Consider the following 19045-nt stretch of genomic DNA (forward strand, 5'->3'; position numbering starts at 1 on the left):
TCCGTGAAACTTTTGGGAAGCTGGAGTTAACTAATCCCATACCACATGGTGTGTGGACAGACTCATCATTCAAATAGCACCAGACTCTGAGTTTAAATGTTCCTTCCTTGAAGGAACATTCCAGGGAGATCCAGGGAGATGCTGAAAGACCCCATGAGCTCTTGTAGCCTGTGGTATCTAATGACATGAGCTGTGCCCTGCTGTGCTTCCTACAAACACTGTCACCCTGTGACATCAAAAAAGCTGGTGCTTTGGCTTCTCTGCTGGGTGCCAGCCTAGCAGGGCCCAGGCTCCCAGGGCATGCTGAGGAGGAGCTATGGTTCAGGGATGAGTATGATTCTTGGCCAGGTCTGATTACCCACTTGGGATATTTGTATTTCATTCTAACTGACACTGAGAAGGCGGTTTGATTTGGAACAAATTTCAAGCAGGAACAAGTTTCAGCATCTGCATTTTCACTGTGAGCACAATGAGGGACAGAACAGGTTCAAGCCTGCTTGGCCAAGGGTGGGGACCTCAGCAGGGAAGGGGAGGGCAGTACATGAAGCAGTTACAAGGAAAGGGAAGGACCAGCTTGAAGAGCTGATCTTCCTCCCTTTGCACAGGGATCTCCGAGGACCATGTGTCAGGTGTGTGTGTCTGAGGAAGCCAAGAGAGGCAGCTGGGAAAAGCCAGCTCCTCCCCCAGAGTGGGAGGCTGTAACTGGTGATTAACTCCCAAGCAGAGTGGAGCTCATGCTGAGTCCTGGAGGAACCTGCCAGGAGGAACTCGGGAGTGCAAGAGGGTTCGAAGAGACCTGGAGTTGGACAGAGGACTGACCCAGCTGGAGAGGCACCTCTGGACAGCAGCACCTGCAGTCATGTTCAACTACCTGGCAGTGGAGGTGAGACCCCAGTCCCACCGCAGCTACCTGGGCCAGCAGGGAGTGTCTGGGCCACTGAGGAGCTGCCTGGAGCAGCTGAAGAAGCCGTGGTGGAGGGAGCCCACCCCACTGGTGCTGCAGCACAGCGAGACAGCCAGGCTGGCCATTGATGCCTTCCTGGAGCAGGGGGAGCGCGGCTACCTGGGCGCCATTGCCGGGGAACGGGAGCTGCCCTTTCTGTCCCACCTGGACATGGAGTACATGAGCCAGCAGAGAAGCCAAAGCTTCCCAGATCCCAGCTCAGTGAAGGACAAAGAGGCCGAGCCCAGCGACGAGGATGCCGGGGACGCGTCTTCCCTCAACTCTGAACTCACCTCCGGCACCTACTTCCCGCTCATGTCTGACGTGCACCCTCCAGAGCTGGAGCTGGGCTGGCCGGGGACCCCGCTCCTCTCCGTGGCTGGGCACACTCAGGCCACCGTGGTTTTCCAGAGGAACAAGGCCAACAGCATCAAGGACCTGCTGCGCTCCCTCATCAGCCGCGCGCGGACGGTACGTACAGAGCGGGGGCCCGGTCCCGCTGGCTGCTCCCCGAGCTGGACACCGGGCTCTCCAAGCTGCTGCTGCTGCTCGGGGGTGTCTGCTGTGATGGGATTGCTCTTTCTCTAGCAGATCTGTGACTGCTCCTGCTCCTTTTCCTTTCCTGTCATCCCCTCCCACCCGGGACGCGGTGCCCGGGGAGGTGTCTGTGGCTCTGGGGATGCAGGGCCTGGAGCCCCTGAGTGTCCCCAGGCAGCCCCCCTGCCAGGGCCTTCCCACGGCCAGGACTGCCCTGCACCCCAGGACATCACGTTAAGCAGGAGCAGAGGACACCCCTGGTGAGTTGCTGTGGGACCTGAGTGAGCCTGTGGGTCTGAGAGTCCCTGCCTGTGTCTGGAGAGGGTTGGGATACGTCAGCACGTCTTCTAGACTGGATGTCTGTGCCTCTCTGAGGATGAGTAAGATCAGCCCGTTGTGCCCCATCACAGCTCCTGTGGGGCAGAGGCTGCCAGCCCTGGGATCTCAGAAAAGCTGGATGAACACAGTCCCTGCCTACCAGGCACTATCCTGGTGGGAATTTACTCACTAACTTAGTTCCTTCCACCAGACTGTGCTGAAGCAGCAGCTCAGACAACTGGATCTCAAGACATGTTCAGCTTTTATTATCTTTGTTCTCTTTATGGTTCTTTTCATCTGTTCCATGTTAATCTTTTTTTTGTGGTGTTTAATCTCAATAGCGTGGTGGTGTGGAGGGAACTTGTAGTGCAAAGTACACTTTTAACCGTGCCTCTTATCACTCCAGCAGTTCCTTCTTTAACTTCAGTCGCTCCTTCAAGTCATTACTTCCTAGTGCAGCAAGTGGGAGATAAAGAGCCGTTCAGCCTGGAGGTGGCTGTGCTGGGCACACCAGCTGCTGCCTCCTGTCACAGCTGCACAGCTGAGCAAGGTCACCTTGTCCCCAGCCCGTGGAGCCGGGGCCCTGCAGCAGCTCAGGTTGCTCTGCAGCATCTCAAGAACCTCGTGTTGTTCTGTTGAGAGCATGACCCGAGGGAAATGGGGAGCTGCTTTTCTCCAGAAGAAGGCTCTTTTGCCACATAAGCTGCTGCTGAGCTTTAAGCAGCCGTTGCTTAATGCCTGAACTTCTGTTGCACCTTTGTAGGCAAATAGAGGAAGTTTTGGCCAGGAAGTGAGTGACAAAAAGCTTTGTTTGTCCTTCTAGGCAGCTGTTATATGATATTTTAAATGATCTGAAAAGTCCCGTGACTCCACTTCAGCAGTGGGGATTAAGACGTGGTCACGGCAGAAGCACAAAGTCCCCGGCTGCCAAGAAATGTCCCCGTGTCACTTAGCACACCTCCCATATCCCTGACAATACTATGATCCACTTGAAAAACATCTTGCTGCTTCCTCAGTCCCCAGGAACTTCTCACTTGCTGCAGGGAGGTTGCCCAGGCAGCAGGTGCTTTATTGCACTTTAAATATATTTTGAGCTTTTTACTTTGTTCTTTTTTTTTTACTGGGCTTGAAAAAGCTCTGGAAGTTTTCAGCCCTTTCTGTTCTAGCTGTGGATTTTCACTCAGTGTTTTTGACTGTTGTATGGAGTGTGAGAACGAGCTTCCATCTTCCTGGTTTATTATTGGTGTTTTACTGGCTTCTAGGTTGGGAGCTCTGGCCAGTGCTTCCCATGACTGGCAGCAGTTCCAGCTCACTCACACCCCCAGTTACACATCTTTAAGTAGTTACCAGGTCATTTTGCTCACCAAACTATCAAAAAATATGTTACTTGTGTGTCTTTTCATGACAAAAGAGCAACCAGACTTAAGAACATCTTTGGCTTGAGGTGCTAGTAGCAGCTGTGCAGAGAACCACTTGCCTTTTTGCTTTCCAACTGCTGTTCCTGCATTTCAGATGTTTTCTCCACCAGACTCTAAGCTCTCCTCGTCTGTCCCTCCTGGGGAGTGTTTCTCTCCCTGCTCCAGCTGACACAGGAGGGGACACAGTGTCAGGGGGGGATGTGGAACAGATCTTGAGATCCCTGGAATCTTCTGGCTCCTGCAGACAGGGAGGCACCTCTTGAGATGCTGCTGGCTGCTTTCTGCTGCCCAGCCACCCAGAGCCACACCAGCTGGCACATTTTGCACCAGGGCATTTGGGCTGACAAATCAGCAGAAAGGACATTTGTTTTACTGGTGCCCTTTGCTGGTGTGGTTTGTCTTTTTCCTTGGCTGTGTTTAAGCAGCTGCCTTTGAAGATGATGTTCAGCTGGAGCTTTTCCCTTTGCAGACGTAAGATGCAGCCACACCTCAGCCTTCATTTGATAATACTATGACAGTTTGTCCTGGTGTTGCTTGGGCTCCAATCTAGTTTGAACTGTCCCTCCTGCTTCTTCTGCCCCTCTTGGACAACTGTGGCCCTGGCTGGGTGTCTGCCATGGCAGAGGGGTCCCTGGTGGTCCCCCAGAGAAGCAGTGAGTGGCTCCCAATGGCAGCCCCACGGTGGTGACCCAAACCACACTGCTATTGGCAAATACCAGCCAAACCAGCTGTGCTGGTTGGGAACCAGACTGATGGCAACCCCAGTGGGGTGCTGGTAAGTGCTGTAATTCCCAAAGTGATGACTGTGGTAATTGCTGAATTGAGAGTTTCCAGCAGGGGATTTAGAAATGTCTTGATTTAACCCTAGAAGGGCAAGATGTGAATGTTCTGGGGCCTGTAGGGCAGCTCTGTCTTGGCAACGTCCTGACCTGCCAGGGCTGTGCCTGGGGCTTGGTGGCTGAGATCAGTGTGGTGAGGAACAGGGGTCTCTGGGGCAGCCCCAGCCCTGCAGCCCCCACCCAGGGGCTGGAGGCCCCATCGTGTTGCTTGGGTTGGAAAGGGCAGAGTGGCTGAAATCCCCGAGGCTTTTAAATGTGAGACATGAGCTGTCAGGGTCCCAGACTTAGGCCCCCAAGACCCACTGCTGCTGGAGATCACTTTTGAGGCTGTAGACCTCACATCTGGGACTATATGAGGCTTTGAGGGGAAGACTCCCAGGGTCTTCTTCCCCTAAAACATCTTGGCTTTGAGGTTGAGCTGATGTTATTAAAAGAGCTGTTTGCTGAGAGGGTGTTTTGGTGTGAGTGGCCCTTCGGGCTGTCCTGTGGTTGGAACCAGCAGCCTCACCACGGGGGTCTGCATCTCCACCATGCAGGGCTGTGCAGGCACAACCTGTCCCCTCCCCATGGACCTGCTCCTGCTGCAGGGCTCGTGGGCATCAGCTCGGGGTGCCTGCCAGCACCACCAGGAGCAGCTCTCCCCACATCCCTGCTGAGCAGGGGCTGCACCCGAGGAGGCTGTGAGCAGAGCTGCAGCCTGTCCCACCTCCTGCTGCCAACCTGAGCCTGCCAGCCTGGCAGGGCTCCTCCCAGCTTGCACAAGCTGTCCTGCAGCCTGGGGCACTGCCTGGCTCCAGAACTCTGCCAGGAGGTGCCAGGAGATCCAGCCAGATGGATCCACAGCTCTGGGTGCCACTGCTGGCTGTGCCACACGCTGCCAGCTCAGCCCCCTCCTGGGCACCAAGAAGAGCTTGGCCAGGGAGGTTCTTCTGCCCCTCTGCTCTGCCCTGGGGAGGCCCCACCTGGAGCCCTGGGTGCAGTTCTGGGCTCCCCAGTTCCAGAGGGACAAGGAGCTCCTGGAGAGAGTCCAGCCCAGGACACTGAGGTGCTGAGGGGCTGGAGCTGTGAGGAAAGGCTGGGAGAGCTGGGGCTGCTCAGCTGGAGAGGAGGAGGCTGAGGGGGGGTCTGATCAGTGCTTACAAATACATACATATATATATATATATATATATATAAAATATATATATGGCAGATGTTAGAAGGATGGGGCCAGACTCTGCTCAGGGGTGTCCAGGGACAGGACAAGGGGCAATGGGCACAAACTGGAGCACAGGAGGTTTAACCTAAAGATAAGAAAATACTTCTTCACTCTGGGGGTGACAGAGCCCTGGGCCAGGCTGTCCAGGGAGGCTGTGGGGTCTCCTCTGGAGACATCCCAAACCTGTGCTCCTCTGGGATCTGCTCCAGGGCATCCTGCTCTGGGAGGGGGATGGACTAGATGATCTCCAGAGGTCCCTCCCAACCCCACTCTGTGAGTCCCTGATCCTGCCCCAGAGAGCACTGCAGACTGGCAGGGCCATTCTGGGGCAAACAACAGCCCCAAACTCCTCCAGGCTGTGAGCACTGGGAGAGACAAGCAAGTTGGTGTAGTCTTGGGCACGAGTGGTCCCTCTGAACACGTGGGGTCTGAGGACCAAGGAGCAAGGGTCCCTCCTGACTCCATCCTGCTGGCTTCCCAAGCCAAGTTCAGATTGTCCCCAGGGCCAAACCTGCTTGAGATGAGCTGGAGAATCGTGAGGCAGGTGTGGCTGAGGGGACCTGCCTGAGCCCTGCACAAGGTTTTCTCTTGGTGCTTCATCACTAGAGTAGGGATGGGTGGCCCATCAGAGTCATTTGAGTGAATTGCCTTTGGTCTTTGGTCGAAGGCCAGTGTGGAAAGACATGGGGAAGCCCTTTTTTTGTGGGGGTCCCAGCAGTACCTGTTGCTGCTGGCCCAGCAGCAACACTGATTTGGGAAGCTGAAGGTGCTGCTCCCTGCTTTCAGAGCTCCTCCAGGGCTGACTGCTGTCCATGCCAGGTGGACACGTTTCAAGAGCAGAGGAGGGTTTGCCAGAGCCTCATCAGGCTTCTGGGAAGACAACACTGGTGAGGGCTGTGAGAGAGGTGCCCTTTGGAGTCAGGCTCTGAAGACTTTATCTCCCAGGGCCAGGGTGAGCGGGTGGAGAAGTGAGTTGGCCTGGACAGGAGCAATGATTTTTAGCACTCGATGAGCTAAAAAGCTGCCTTCTGTCCCATGTGGATGCCTGGGATCACACCAGCCTCCCAGAAGGTTCTTCCCTGAACCCTGCTGTGGGGGGCTGGGCCTGGGGTCTTCTGCCAGATGTTGGGGACCAGTGACTGTGCAAGTCATCATCACAGAGATGGGGGACAAATCAGAGCAGGAAATCTTGTCCACCTGCAAAAGGGATGAATTCCCAAGGGAGCAGGAGCAGCCCTGTGGCTCTGCTGTGGCTCTGGTGCAGAGGGTCTCTCCACGGGGGGTGTGGGCAGGGAGGAGCCATCAGGCCAAGCAAAGACCAGGCAGGAGAGCAGGGGAAAGCCCAGGGGCTGCCCTGTGCCCCGGGCAGCTGCTTCCACTCAGCACCTGGGCACGGTGAGAGCCTGGGGAGGCAGTTTGTTCATGAAAACAGAGCAGCAGGGCCTCTGGGCAGTGGGTGATCTGGGGCAGAGACCTGTGCCTGTCCCCACATCCAAGGGCAGGGACACTTGGAGCTCCTCTTTTCTGCAGGTCAGAGCCATCAGTGTGTGATTCAGCCAGTTCTTATTTAAAGCCTGAACCACTGCTGTCATACAAGTCACATAACAGCTGTTCTGCTGTGCCTTCAGCTCTGTCTGAGGAGGAGCAGATGAGCAGAAGAGGCAGAGGAACGTTCACCCTCCATGGGTGGCTCCATCAGGTGGTTTGGAAGCTGTTGAAGTGCATCCATGGCCACGCTCTGCCCCAGGCACAGGAGTGTTTGGAAACAGGAGTCCTGCCTCCTTCCCAGGTGCCTGATGAGCAGGGAACAACCTGTCCTGCACTCTGTGTGCCAGCTGTGGTGCAGGCTGGAGGGGGCATTGGACCTGCCCTCCAAAACGTGGTGCTTTTTAGATCATCTTGATCTGGGCATCCTCTGCCAGGAGCAGGAAGTCACAAACAGTTCTGCACACAAGTTGCAGGTACCAGTTACCTTATCTACTGCTAAGAGATGGTAAAGGCTGGGGCTGAACTACCTGGTCAGTAGTTCCACTATGCATCTTCTGGAGGCTGACCTGTCAATAGTTCCTCCCCTACTTCACCTTTTCCAGCCCCCTGCTGTGCTGCCATCTCCCTCCAGTTCTCAGTGTTACCTGTCAGTGGTTCAAGGGCTCAGTCACCAGGTTGCTCTGAAAGCAGCCTCAGGTGAGGTGTGTCAGGCCTGACAAATCACCCAGCTCAGGAAGTGCTCTCCTGCCTGTTCTTTCCTTCTCCAAGATGTCCCCTGATTCCTGTCCCTAATGGTGAAGGCCAACAGATGGATCCCAGCAGTCCCTGATCTAAATACTCATAGAATGATTTGGAAAGATCATCTAGATCCAACCCCCCTGCATGGGCAGGGACACCTCCCACCAGCCCAGGTTGCTCCAAGCCCCATCCAACCTGCCCTTCAACACTGCCAGGGATGGGGCAGCCACAGCTTCCCTGGGCAACCTGGGCCAGGCTCTCACCACCCTCACAGCAAAGAATTTCTTCCTAATATCCCCTCTAAACCTCCTTCTTCCAGTTTTCATCCATCCCCCTCATCCCATCCCTCCCTGCCCTTGTCCCAAGCCCCTCCCCAGCTTTCCTGGAGCCCCTTCAGGCACTGGAAGGTGCTCTCAGGTCTCCCTGGAGCCTTCTCTTCTCCAGGCTGAACACCCCAACTCTCCCAGCCTGGCTCCAGAGCTGCTCCAGCCCTCCCAGCATCTTTGTGGCTCCTCTGAACTCTCTCCAGCAGCTCCATGTCCTTCCTGTGTTGGGGGCTCCAGAGCTGGACACATTTTTCCAGGGGGGATCTCAAGAAAGTCGAGTAAAACAGCTGCCTTGGTGTTTTCTGCTGGCAGCCTCACTCACTGAGGAGCAGGGGAACAGCTTCTCCAGTCACATCTTACTCTACTTCTGGTTTATTTCCCTTGATCTGTTGTCCTGGTTGCAGGTCACAACATGCTGTGTATTTTCTAGTTCCGGGTCAACTCACTTTTGCTTGTCAGGACCTGCCTTCCACTGGCTGTATTTTCCCTCCAGGTTTTGGAGAATTCATTAACCAAGGTCTCTTGCCTCCCATCCCATCTCCACAGTGGGATGAGCTTCTTCAATCTCACTCTTGAAAGTTCTCTTTACAGTTCCTTTCCTTTTTGAAACCCCTGCCTTGGAGACCTTATCTCAGAAGTCTTTAGTTTATTGAGATATATTTTATTTCATATCTGCTTTTAATAATGTGAGTGTTATTCCTTCTTCCTGCTGTTTGGTTTCATAACTGCCACGTGCCCCCTGGGCTGTGCTGGCAGGAGAGGGGAGGGGTCCTTCCCACACACGTTATCCTGCAGTTTTGTCTACTTGGGTGTCATCTTGGAAGGAGGACGTGCAGGTACTTGATCCTGACACATCCTGCCTCTCCTGGCAGCCTGTTCTTCCTGGGGAAAAAAATACAGATACACTTCTTGGTGTTCATACAGAGGTATCAGCTGCACTAGGTGGTCACCTCTGGAAGCTGGGGGGTCACTCGTGCCTCTGTGATGATGATTTTGGTCAGTACCAGGGAATCGCAGGAGATGCTGAGTTGGAAAGGACCCACCAGGACCATCGAGTCCAACTCCTGTCCCTGTGTAGGGCACCCCAAGAATCACCCCATGGGCCTGAGAGCATCATCCAAAGGCTTCTTGAACTCGGGCAGGCCTGGTGCTGTGACCACTGCCCTGGGGAGCTGGTTCCAGTGCTCAACCACCCTCTGGGTGAAAAACCTTGTCCTGATATCCAACCTAAAGCTCCCCTGATCCAGCTTCTGCCATTTCCCCCAGTCCTGTCCCTGGTGACAGGAGTGAAGAGCTCAGGACCTGCCCCATCTCTTTTCCTGGTGAGGAAGCCATGGTCCCAGCTCCCTAGTTGTCACTCTGTGTTTCTGGCTTACCTGGGGCAGGAGCCTTCAGAGTTTGTGCTGTTCCTGTGAGGGGCAGATGAGTCAGGAGGCAGCTGGATGGGGACTGTGCACAAGAGTAAGTGCAGAGTCCTGCCCCTGGGGAGGAGTAACACCAGGCACCAGTACAGATTGAGGGTTGACCTGCTAGAAAGCAGCTCCATGGAGAAGGACCTTGGGGTCCTGGTGGACAAGTTATCTGTGGGACAGCAATGTGACCTTGTGGCCAAGAAGGCCAGTGGCCTCCTGGGGTGCATTCAGCAGAGTGTGGCCAACAGGTCAAAGAAGGTTCTCCTTCCCCTCTTCTCTGTCCTGGTAAGATCACATCTGGAGTGTTGTGTCCAGTTCTGGGCTCCCAGTTCCAGAGAAACAGGGACAGACTGGAGAAAGTCCAAGGGAGGCCACGAGGATGATGAAGGGACTGGAACACCTGCCTGATGGGGAAAGGCTGAGAGACCTGGGGCTGTTCAGTCTGGAGAGGAGAAGACTGAGGGGGGATCTAATGAATGTCTATCAATACATGAAGGCAGCAAGAAGGCAGGACAAGCTCTTGTCACTTGTGCCCTGGGACAGGACGAGGGGCAATGGATTCAAACTGGAGCCCAGGAAGTTCCACCTCAACTTGAGGAAGAACTTCTTTGGTGTGAGGGTGACAGAGCCCTGGGACAGGCTGCCCAGAGAGGTTGTGGAGGCTCCTTCTCTGGAGACATTCCAGACCCACCTGGACATGTTCCTGTGGGACCTGCCCTGGGGGATCCTGCTCTGGCAGGGAGTTGGACTCAATGATCTTCAGAGGTCCCTTCCAACCCCTGACATTATGTGATTCTGTGATTCATGGCTATTAAGAGCAATTTTACCTGCCATGGTGGGGCATGGGCTGGTAAACACCAGGGTCCAGAAGGAATCAACACCAGTGGCTGCAGATGCTCAGTAACTCAGGAAGCCTGAACACCTAATTCAGAGTTTAAACCACAAGTCACTTGGTCGTGGGGTTTCAACAGCCTTTTTTTTTGTTTGTTTCCCCCCCCACCTCTTTTCTCCTGGTTAGGTGATAGCAATTGTGATGGATCTGTTTACAGACATGGAGATCCTGTGTGACCTGCTGGAGGCCTCGAGCAGACGCCACGTCCCTGTCTACCTGATCCTGGACGAGGAGAACCTGAAGCATTTTGTGGAGATGTGCAATAAAATGGCTCTGACTCAGGACAACTTCCCAGTAAGTTCTCAGTCACACACTGGTTATGATAAACAGGCCTTGGTATTGATAAAAAACCACATGCCCCTTGTTCTGTTCCCTCTGCCTGGTCTCTGGGGCTTTATCCCTTCTCCTGCTGCCCCAGGCTGGGAGACCATGGCTGTTTGGGTTAGGAAATGATCTGGAAGCACAGGGCAAGGAGTGAAGGAGCCTCCAGTCCCACCCCTTGGTGTGTCATGGTCCTCATGCCAGTTTTGCACCCAAGAGGTGTGCAGTCAAGGCCAGGAAGGTGCAGACCAGGGGGGCTGGAACTAGGTGATCTTTAAGGTCCCTTCCAACTCAAACCGTTCTGTGATTCTCTGGTTTCATCCTGGCTCTTGATGGCAACAGCTCAGGAGCTGTTAAGGAGCTTCATGCTGGAGCATGTTTGCTTTCATAACCAACTGCATCACTGAAGTCACCTGGTGGATCCAGATAAATTCCATCTCTCCAATATTTATGTGATTTCCTTCCTGTCCAAGAGCTTAGCCCTTGGTTTTAATTAAAATTCAAACGAGTTTCCATCCATGGAGATGTCCCTGTCTCTGGGTTAGGCCTGATGTCATGTCTTGTGCTTGCCTGGCTAATGAGCACCTGCCTCCCCATCCAGTGACTCACGGGCAGGGTTCATTGGCAAGTGCCTTTTCAGCTGGTGATGTCAAGCAGGGCATTCGTGTCCATGCCTGATGCTCACATCAGGGTGGAATGAGGGGACAGACTTGGTTCCTGGCCCTGAGCTGCCACAGGATGTGATGCTCAGTCTCCATGTGGAATAATCAGTGACAATTTGGGGTTGACCACATCTGGAATATGGTGTCCAGTTCTGGGCCCCTCAGTTCCAGAAGGACAGGGAACTGCTTAAAGGTGTCCAGGGCAGAGTCACAAAGGTGCTGGAGGGAGGGGAACATCTCCCTGCTGAGGAAAGGCTGAGGGAGCTGGGGCTGTTGGGCTTGGGGGAGACCTTGTTAAGGGTTACAAATCTGTTCAGGGCAGTGTCAGGAGGACAGAGCCAGGCTCTTCTCAGTGATGTCCAGTGACAGGACAAGGGGGCAATGGGTGCAAACTGGAGCACAGGAGGTTCCATGTAAACATGAGGAAAACCTGTTTCACTGTGAGGGTGGCAGAGCCCTGGGACAGGCTGCCCAGGGAGGTTGTGGAGCCTCCTTCTCTGAAGACATTCCAAACCTGCCTGGATGTGTTCCTGTGTGACCTGCCCATGGGGATTCTGCTCTAGCAGAGTGGCTGGACTAGATGATCTCCAGTGCCTTCTAACCTCCAACATTCTGTGATTCTGTTGTTCTATGTTTCATGGGGACATTGGTGCCATTGTCCCTGCAGCCCCTCACCCTGAAGGGCAAGATGTCAGGTCCTGGTAATGAACATCAGCCAGTGGTGCATTGGCAGGGGTCCCAGCAGAGGACTTCACTGCTGGGCTTTTTCAAATGCCACCTGCTGGACCTACAACTTGTGTCTACCCCAAGGGAGGGTGGCCCCTGGCAGCCTGGCTTCCCTGTGGGACTGCAGGGTTCTCACCTGGTTCGCACAATTCAGGGCCAGGTTTGCCAAGAGGAAGAAGAGGATGGAAAAAATGAGCCAGATCTCAGCAACTGACTCAGCCTTGGGAAGCCAGAGGGAGTGAAGAAATGCTGTGGCAAAATTCCATGGGAGATCCCTTACCTGAAGTCGTTTTAACTTCCTGGCGTGGTGGGGAGAGGAAGCTCCTCCCAGTAAGAACTAGTATTCCTGGAGCCTCAGTGCTGGAAGACAAACATCCCTGTGTTGGCTGGCAACAGGATTGGCTGGAGATTCCCCAACCTCTGGCCTGTCTTGCACCAGCAGCTGGTGGTGGCATTTCAGAGTATCACAGGTTACAAGTTGGCAGGAACCTCAGGAAGTCATCAAGTCCAACCTCGTGCTCAGAGCAGTCACCCATGGGGCCAGAGATGGTCTAGGCTTGAACATCTGCAGGCATGGAGACCACACCACCTCTCTGGGTGACTTGTTCCAACTGTCCTCCTGGGGGAAGGTTTCTCCCTCTGCGTAGGTGAGAGATGAGGATGTTTCTGGGACACAAGGAGGCAACGTGTGAGACTGCAGTGCAAAGGCTGTGAAGCTTCAGCTCTGTCCTGGCTAAAGGTTTCCATGAACTCAAGAAAAGACTGGACAAGTAGCTGGAGAAGAGGTCCAGGGGGATTCCCACTGAGACAAACCACAAGAGGCTCAGGGTCCCCTGAGCAGAAAGCAGAGTCAGCAGCAATATGAGGGGGCAGCACCATCAATGGTTTTGCTTCTTCCTGCTCTGCCCCACCTGCAAGAGACACTGTTGGGTCAGATGGTCCCTGGTCTGCAGGAGATCTGCTGGGGTTAGGAAGCCCTGAAGGCAATGGTGCTCCCTGAGGGGGTGAGGAGGCCACCCCAGCATTGAGCTGTTCCCAGTGTGCTGCCAGGAGCTCCCTCCCCAGCAGCTGTTCCCAGGAAGCCCAGCTCCTGCCCACAGGGACTCTATGGAAGAGGGAGGCCATCAGGAATGGAGTCACCTGCTGCAAGGTGGCTGCCTCATGCTCCTCACCCCCTAGGCACAACTTCCAGGCTGGAAACCCCAGAGACTGGGCGAGCAGGTCCCGGGCAGTGCAGGCAGCCTGGGGAGCCCAGAGCTGCTCACCCAGCCTGGGGTGGGGAGGGGAGAGAGAAGGGGACACAGCAAAGCCCAGGAGCAGCTCCTGGAGGGTGGCAGGGACCTGGGTCTGCATCCCATGGAGAACATCTGCAGGGCAATCACAGCTGCTCCTGCTTGGGCTTTGGCTGCAGCCCCGGCAGCCCTGCTGGCACTGGCCAGGCTGAAATCTGCTGCCACCTCCCCCAGGAGAGCCCACCAGCCATGGGCAGCACCCACGTCTCCCGGGAGGCCACGTGGAGCTGCAGAGCCTGTCCCAGCAGCTGAGGGTCCCTGCCCCTTGCAGGGCTGAGCTGCCACCAGGGCAGGTCCTGGTGGCCTGGGGGGCAGAGTGTCCTGACCTGGCAGAGCAGCACGGGCACAGCCTCAGGGGTGGCTTTTCCATGTGAGATCACAGCATCACCAAGGCTGGAAAAGACCTTTAAGATCACCAAGTCCAGCCCATGACCAACACCCCCACATCTCCAGACCAGGGCACTAAGTGCCACCTCCAGCCTTCCCTGGAACACCTCCAGGGATGGTGCCTCCACCACTGCCCTGGGCAGTCCATCCCAAGGTCTGATCACCCTTTCCATGGGGAAGTGCTTCCTGATACCCAACCCAAACCTCACCTGGAGCAGCTTCAGGCCAGGCCCTCTCATCCTGTCACTGGTTGCCTGGAAAAAGAGCCCAGCCCCACCTGAGCACAACCTCCCTTCAGGTGGTTGTAGAGAGTGAGAAGGTCCCCCCTGAGTCTCCTCTCCTCCAGGCTAAACAACCCCAGCTCCCTCAGCCTCTCCCTGTCAGACTTTCCCTCCAGTCCCTTCACCAGCCTCGCTGTCTCCCCTGGACCTGCTCCAGCACCTCAAGGTCCTTCCTGCAGTGATGGGCCCAGAGCTGCCCCAGGACTGGAGCTGAGGCCTCCCCAGTGCTGAGCACGGGGGGAGAATCACATCCCTGCTCCTGCTGGCCACACCATTTCTGATACAAGGCAGGATGCCCTGGGCCTTGGGGCCACCTGGGCACTGCTGGCTCATGTTCAATGGCAGTTGTTCAATGGCAATGTTCTGGGCAGATGAGGATCAGGTCTGTGTCCCTGAAGAACAGCAGCTGAAAGTGTTCATATCATTTTCAAATCTACTGATAAAAGGCAGTTCCTGACATGCTGACAGACATTCCTGTTAAACCTCCTTACTGAGTGATGTTTTGGCCCTAACAAGCCTGTCACTGTGAGATCAGGAAGCACATTTGGTTAGAAACTGGTTGGTTGTTCTGGGTCAACGTTTGGGACCTGACAGGAATCATCCATGGGTCCTGAAGGAATGGGCTGATGAAGTTGCAAGGGCTCTGCCCATCATGTTTGGAAAGTCTCAGCAGTTTGGTGAAGCTGTGGCTGCCCCATCCCTGGCAGTGTTGAAGGGCAGGTTGGATGGGGCTTGGAGCAGCCTGGGCTGGTGGGAGGTGTCCCTGCCCATGCAGGGGGTTGGAACTGGGTGATCTTGAAGGTCCCTTCCAACCCAAACCATTCCATGATTCTATGAAAATCCAGTTAAAATGCAGAACCATCAGCTACTGTGGGTAGTTGAATCTTCTCACTGATCTGAAGAAACTGCACAGTCTTAGATACTTCAGAAACCACCTGTAGCCTCATAGGATCCTCCAGATTGTTTTCAACCCAGCACTTCTACCCAAGGGCAGCTGGTTAAGACCTGCTGGTGTTTTTATCTCCTAGCACAGACAGAATGCCAAAGTATTTGGTGGACAGAAGCCAAGAAAAACTGCCTGGGGGAGTCCACCAGTGGTGCCCAAGAGCACGTGTTGGTTTAAGCTCAGCTGATGCCCTCACAGCTCACAGACACTTCCTTTGGTTGCAGAACATGCGTGTCAGGTGTCTGGCTGGGGACACCTACTACAGCAAGGCTGGCAAGAAGTTTGCAGGGCAAGTGCTGGAGAAGTTTATCCTGATTGACTGTGACCAAGTTCTTGCTGGTACCTACAGGTAAGAACTGCTCTGACCCTGAGAAAATGTTCATCACCAAAGCACTGAGCAATGTGCCTGTTTTCTTGTTTCCCCATGACAGGCTGGTTGTTCCTCTTCATGTCCCCTCATGAGGTTTTATTTGGGTGCTTTACCTACTCCTGCCTCACCCTCTTGCTCTCACCTTCCTGTTTGGCTTTCAGAGAGCAGTGACTGCCTGTCTGCCAACACTGACCCCACCTGGGCACATCTCAGAGAGTTGCTTCATCTCTTAAACATGTACAAACTGCTCTCCCAGGCCAGAGGATGCTCCATCCAGCCTGGGTTCTGTCTCCAGCTGCTGCGTGGAGGGACAGCAGCCCAACCTGCCACCTGTGCTCCAGCCCCCCGTCCTCCCTCAGCATATCCAGTCCTTGCACCCCTCCTGACTCCCTTCTCTGCCACCTGTGCTCCAGCCCCTCAGCACATCCAGTCCTTGCACCCCTCCTGACTCCCTTCAGCACCAGTTCTGCACCTCTTGCCCATTCATCTGCCCGACCTCATTGTCTCTTCTAAACCAAACCTCTGCTGGTGTCCTGGCTGTGGAGCTGCAGGCTGGTGACACAGCTGTCCCACATCCAGCAGCCTGTGCTTCCACAGTTTCCAAGCCTTGCCCACCCTCCCTGCCCTTTTCTGATCTGAAGTGAGGACCTTGGCCTTTTCAGTCCCTCCTCATCCAGCAGCTGCTTCATCCCTGAGTCATTTGGACTCTCTAACCTCACTGTGTCCTTGAGAGCAGAGCAGCCTGCAGCCCCTGGGTCTGAGCTGCCATGCACACTGAGCTGGTGACTTCAGGGAGCTGCTGGCCATGACTCTGAGCTCCTTCCTGAGCTGTTCCAGCTTCAGCATCACACAGGCCTGTTCACCATGTTTGCCTGCACTGAAGTTCATCTGCCACTGATTTGCCCTCTTGCTCAGTCCTGGGAGGTCCTCCTGGACTTCCCCACCTTCAGGGAGGTATCCAACCACTTGATGGAGCTGAGGATCCTCTGCAAGCCTGGGGGTTTCACTGTACCCCTCCAAGCCTGAGCTCACCCATGGGGTGAGAACCAGTCCCATCACCAGTCTCTGGGGTCTCCCTGCAGACTCTTACCATGATGAAAAATGACCACTAAGCCCCACCCTTTGCATCCTTTGCTTCCACCAGCTCGGTCCATACCAAGACCTTTCCTCCATGCCCACAGTGACTTATTTTTTTCAAAAGGCTTTGCTGCAGAACCTTGTCAAAGGCTGTTGGAAAACCCAAAACCATGTAGTAACTGGTCCCTTTGTCCATGTGCTCACTGGCTCCCTCACCAAGCCACAGCAGGTCTGTGAGGCAGGGCTGAGCTTCACAGCAGCCCTGCTGACCTGCTTCCAACAGGCTGTGCTTTTCCAGGCCACCAGGAATCCTGTTCTTCCCAGCACACTCTGCCCTGTCCCAGGATGGAGGTCAGGGCCTCAGGATTATGTCCAGAGCCCTCACTGTAGGTGGGATTATACTGGAAAACTCCCAGTCCTCAGCAAAGCAGTCTTTGTGGTGGGCTTTGTGCACAGGAGTGAACAGGTCCCAGTGTCACCAGCATCAGCAACAGATGCAAAACAATCCCCTGGGGTTCCCTGCCATGGTCTTGCTATCCCTGAAGGCCCCTTTCGACCCAAGGGTCTCACATGGACCCACCAGTTTCCTGGCTGCCAGTGCAGCACTTTTGCAAGCTGTGGTCATCTTGGGTTTCTTGGACTGCTCCTTGGCAGCTCTTTTTGACTAATTGCTGCATTTTTACACAGTTACCATTCCTGAAACTGAACCCTCATCTGCTGCATTTGTTCAGGCTTCTCTCCCCCATGACAGAGTGAAAATGGTGTCATGAACATCATCCCAGGCTCTGCCACTTCCACCTCTGGAGCTGAGTCTCATGCATCACTCCAGGCCACATCCTGAACAGCATCTTTTCTTGTGGCTCAAGCAACTGAAGGCTGCTTAAGGAATCTTTCTTGCTTCCAAAAAGTTTTTCCCCACAGCTCATCCCACTGAAGCATTCCCTGGGTGTGGGTTTGGTGGGTGACATCCCCACTGTTGTACCTGCCCTCATTTTGCAGCCTCTGCAATCTCAGGCACCTTTCCTGATCCCATGATCCCACCCCTGCTCACCACCCCTCTTCTGAGCACAGGCTCTGGTACTGTATTTTTATTCCTGGACTCCTGAGTGTTTTTCCACCTGCAGATCCTTCCCTCAGTGTTTTCACACACCATGTTGCCCTTCACAAGGAGTGCAGCTCCCCAGGACAGACTGTGCTGCTATTTCTGGGAGTTTGGTGCCCTGGCAATACTTCATTCTCCCTCCAACAGGTCTCCTTGAGCACTGCTCCCCTCTCCCTTTCCCTTTCCCATCTCCCAGCCAGCACATGCTGGACCCTTGGTCTGCCAGTGTCCTCCTCAGTGCTGCAGCTCCAAGCTGCACCTTCTCCTCTGCTTCTGACCCTGTCACCTCTGAGTGTGGAGGTCTCACCTTATCAAACCCTGGCAGTGAAAGCTGGAAGTACCTGCTTGAAGCTGGGTATGTAGAGTCTCTATATGAACAACATGGTGAGCTGTGTCTGGTGGCATTTTTGACCATCCTAAACCATGTACCTAAGAACAAGGAGGTGAATCACTGCCTGGAGGCATCTGTCCATCTCCTGCAGGGGTGAGGATTGGAGAGCTGAGAGCTCTCCTTTGGGAATGGCTAAAGCTGAGCATGGGGCAGCTGGACTGGGCTCCACAGCAGGAGGAAAATCCCATTTCCCTGTGCCCAGAGTCAGGGAATTGCTTGAAACACAACTTGAGTTCTTCCCCCTGCTGCTCTGGGGCCAGGATCTGGGGCTGTGATGTGCTCTCTTCCCATAGATCTCTGGATAGCTGAAGCTTCTTGAGTTCTGGAAGATAATAATTCTGTTGAACAGGGTCTTACAGCTAATTCTTTGCTGTCCCAGTGAGCGTGGGGTGTTCTGGAGCAAAAGAAGGTCCCTCTCTGGGATTTGTTCAGGAGAGGCCAGAGACACTTCCACAGGAGAACATCAGGCAGTCTGGGTGCACTGCAGCCTGGCACACCCAGCACAGCAGATGTCTAGAAGACTCTCCCTGCAGATGGGAAACCTGCACTCAAAGGGTGAGAATCATTCCTGAGCAAAGCCAAAGATCCAGCTTGGATCCAGGAGGATTTTGGAATGAGCCAGGAAAGAGGGTCAGAGGGTTCTTACCCACTGGCAGGTCTTACAGTTCAGCAACCTTGTGTGCAAGTAGCAGAGGTTTCAGAACCCCCAGGGTTAAATGTTGTCTGTGCTGCTTTACCTTTGATTTGCCACAGGAGAGGTTTTCCCACCATGGTTGGCTCCATGGAACCCTCTGGCAACAGGTTGTGCAGTTGATGTTTCATGTGCAGAAGTGATCCTTTGTATTTAATTAGACCTACTGCCAGATTATATTTGATGCCCCCAAACTCCCATAGCCTGGGAACAGTAAATCACTGTGTCCTGTTCACGTTCTTGACTGCATCCCTGATTTTCACCTCCTCCATTATAATCCCTCAAGTGAATTAGCTCTTCTCCAGCTGAAGTATCCTCAGCTCTTTGGTCACTTCTTGTGCAGCAGAACTTCTGTGAGATGAATTGACCAGAACTGCATGAAGTGGTTGAGATATCCCTACCCCCTGTGCTTTAGCTTCTCAATATAATGATCACTTCTGTCTTCTCTCAGTCCCCCAGTTCCTAATCTGCTCTTTGCCTTTTTGACTAGTGCTGGACATCCAAGTGATCTTTCTTTTTCAAATGTCCATGGGAACTCTGACCTCTTTCTTAGTGTTAACATATCATAGAATCCCAGACTGGTTTGGGTTAGAAGGGTCCTTAAAGATCATCCAGTCCCAACCCCCTGCATGGGCAGGGACACCTCCCACCAGCCCAGGCTGCTCCAAGCCCCATCCAACCTGCCCTTCA

General features: G+C 54.3%; 1 protein-coding gene across 1 annotated transcript in view; it reads left to right on the top strand.

Annotated features, from left to right (window-relative positions):
• The first annotated feature begins 814 nt into the window (after positions 1-814).
• FAM83C (family with sequence similarity 83, member C) overlaps positions 815-19045 on the top strand; it is a 30512-nt gene continuing 12281 nt past the window's right edge. The window contains exons 1-3 of the mRNA XM_009999359.1: positions 815-1414; positions 10236-10403; positions 14949-15073. Coding sequence (XP_009997661.1) covers positions 860-1414; positions 10236-10403; positions 14949-15073 — 848 coding nt within the window. The 5' untranslated portion in view covers positions 815-859. The remainder of the gene's footprint in view (positions 1415-10235; positions 10404-14948; positions 15074-19045) is intronic.

Source organism: Chaetura pelagica, unplaced genomic scaffold (genome assembly GCF_000747805.2).
Source record: "Chaetura pelagica isolate M959 unplaced genomic scaffold, ChaPel_1.0 scaffold376, whole genome shotgun sequence".
In the NCBI taxonomy this organism is placed as follows: Eukaryota; Metazoa; Chordata; class Aves; order Apodiformes; family Apodidae; genus Chaetura; species Chaetura pelagica.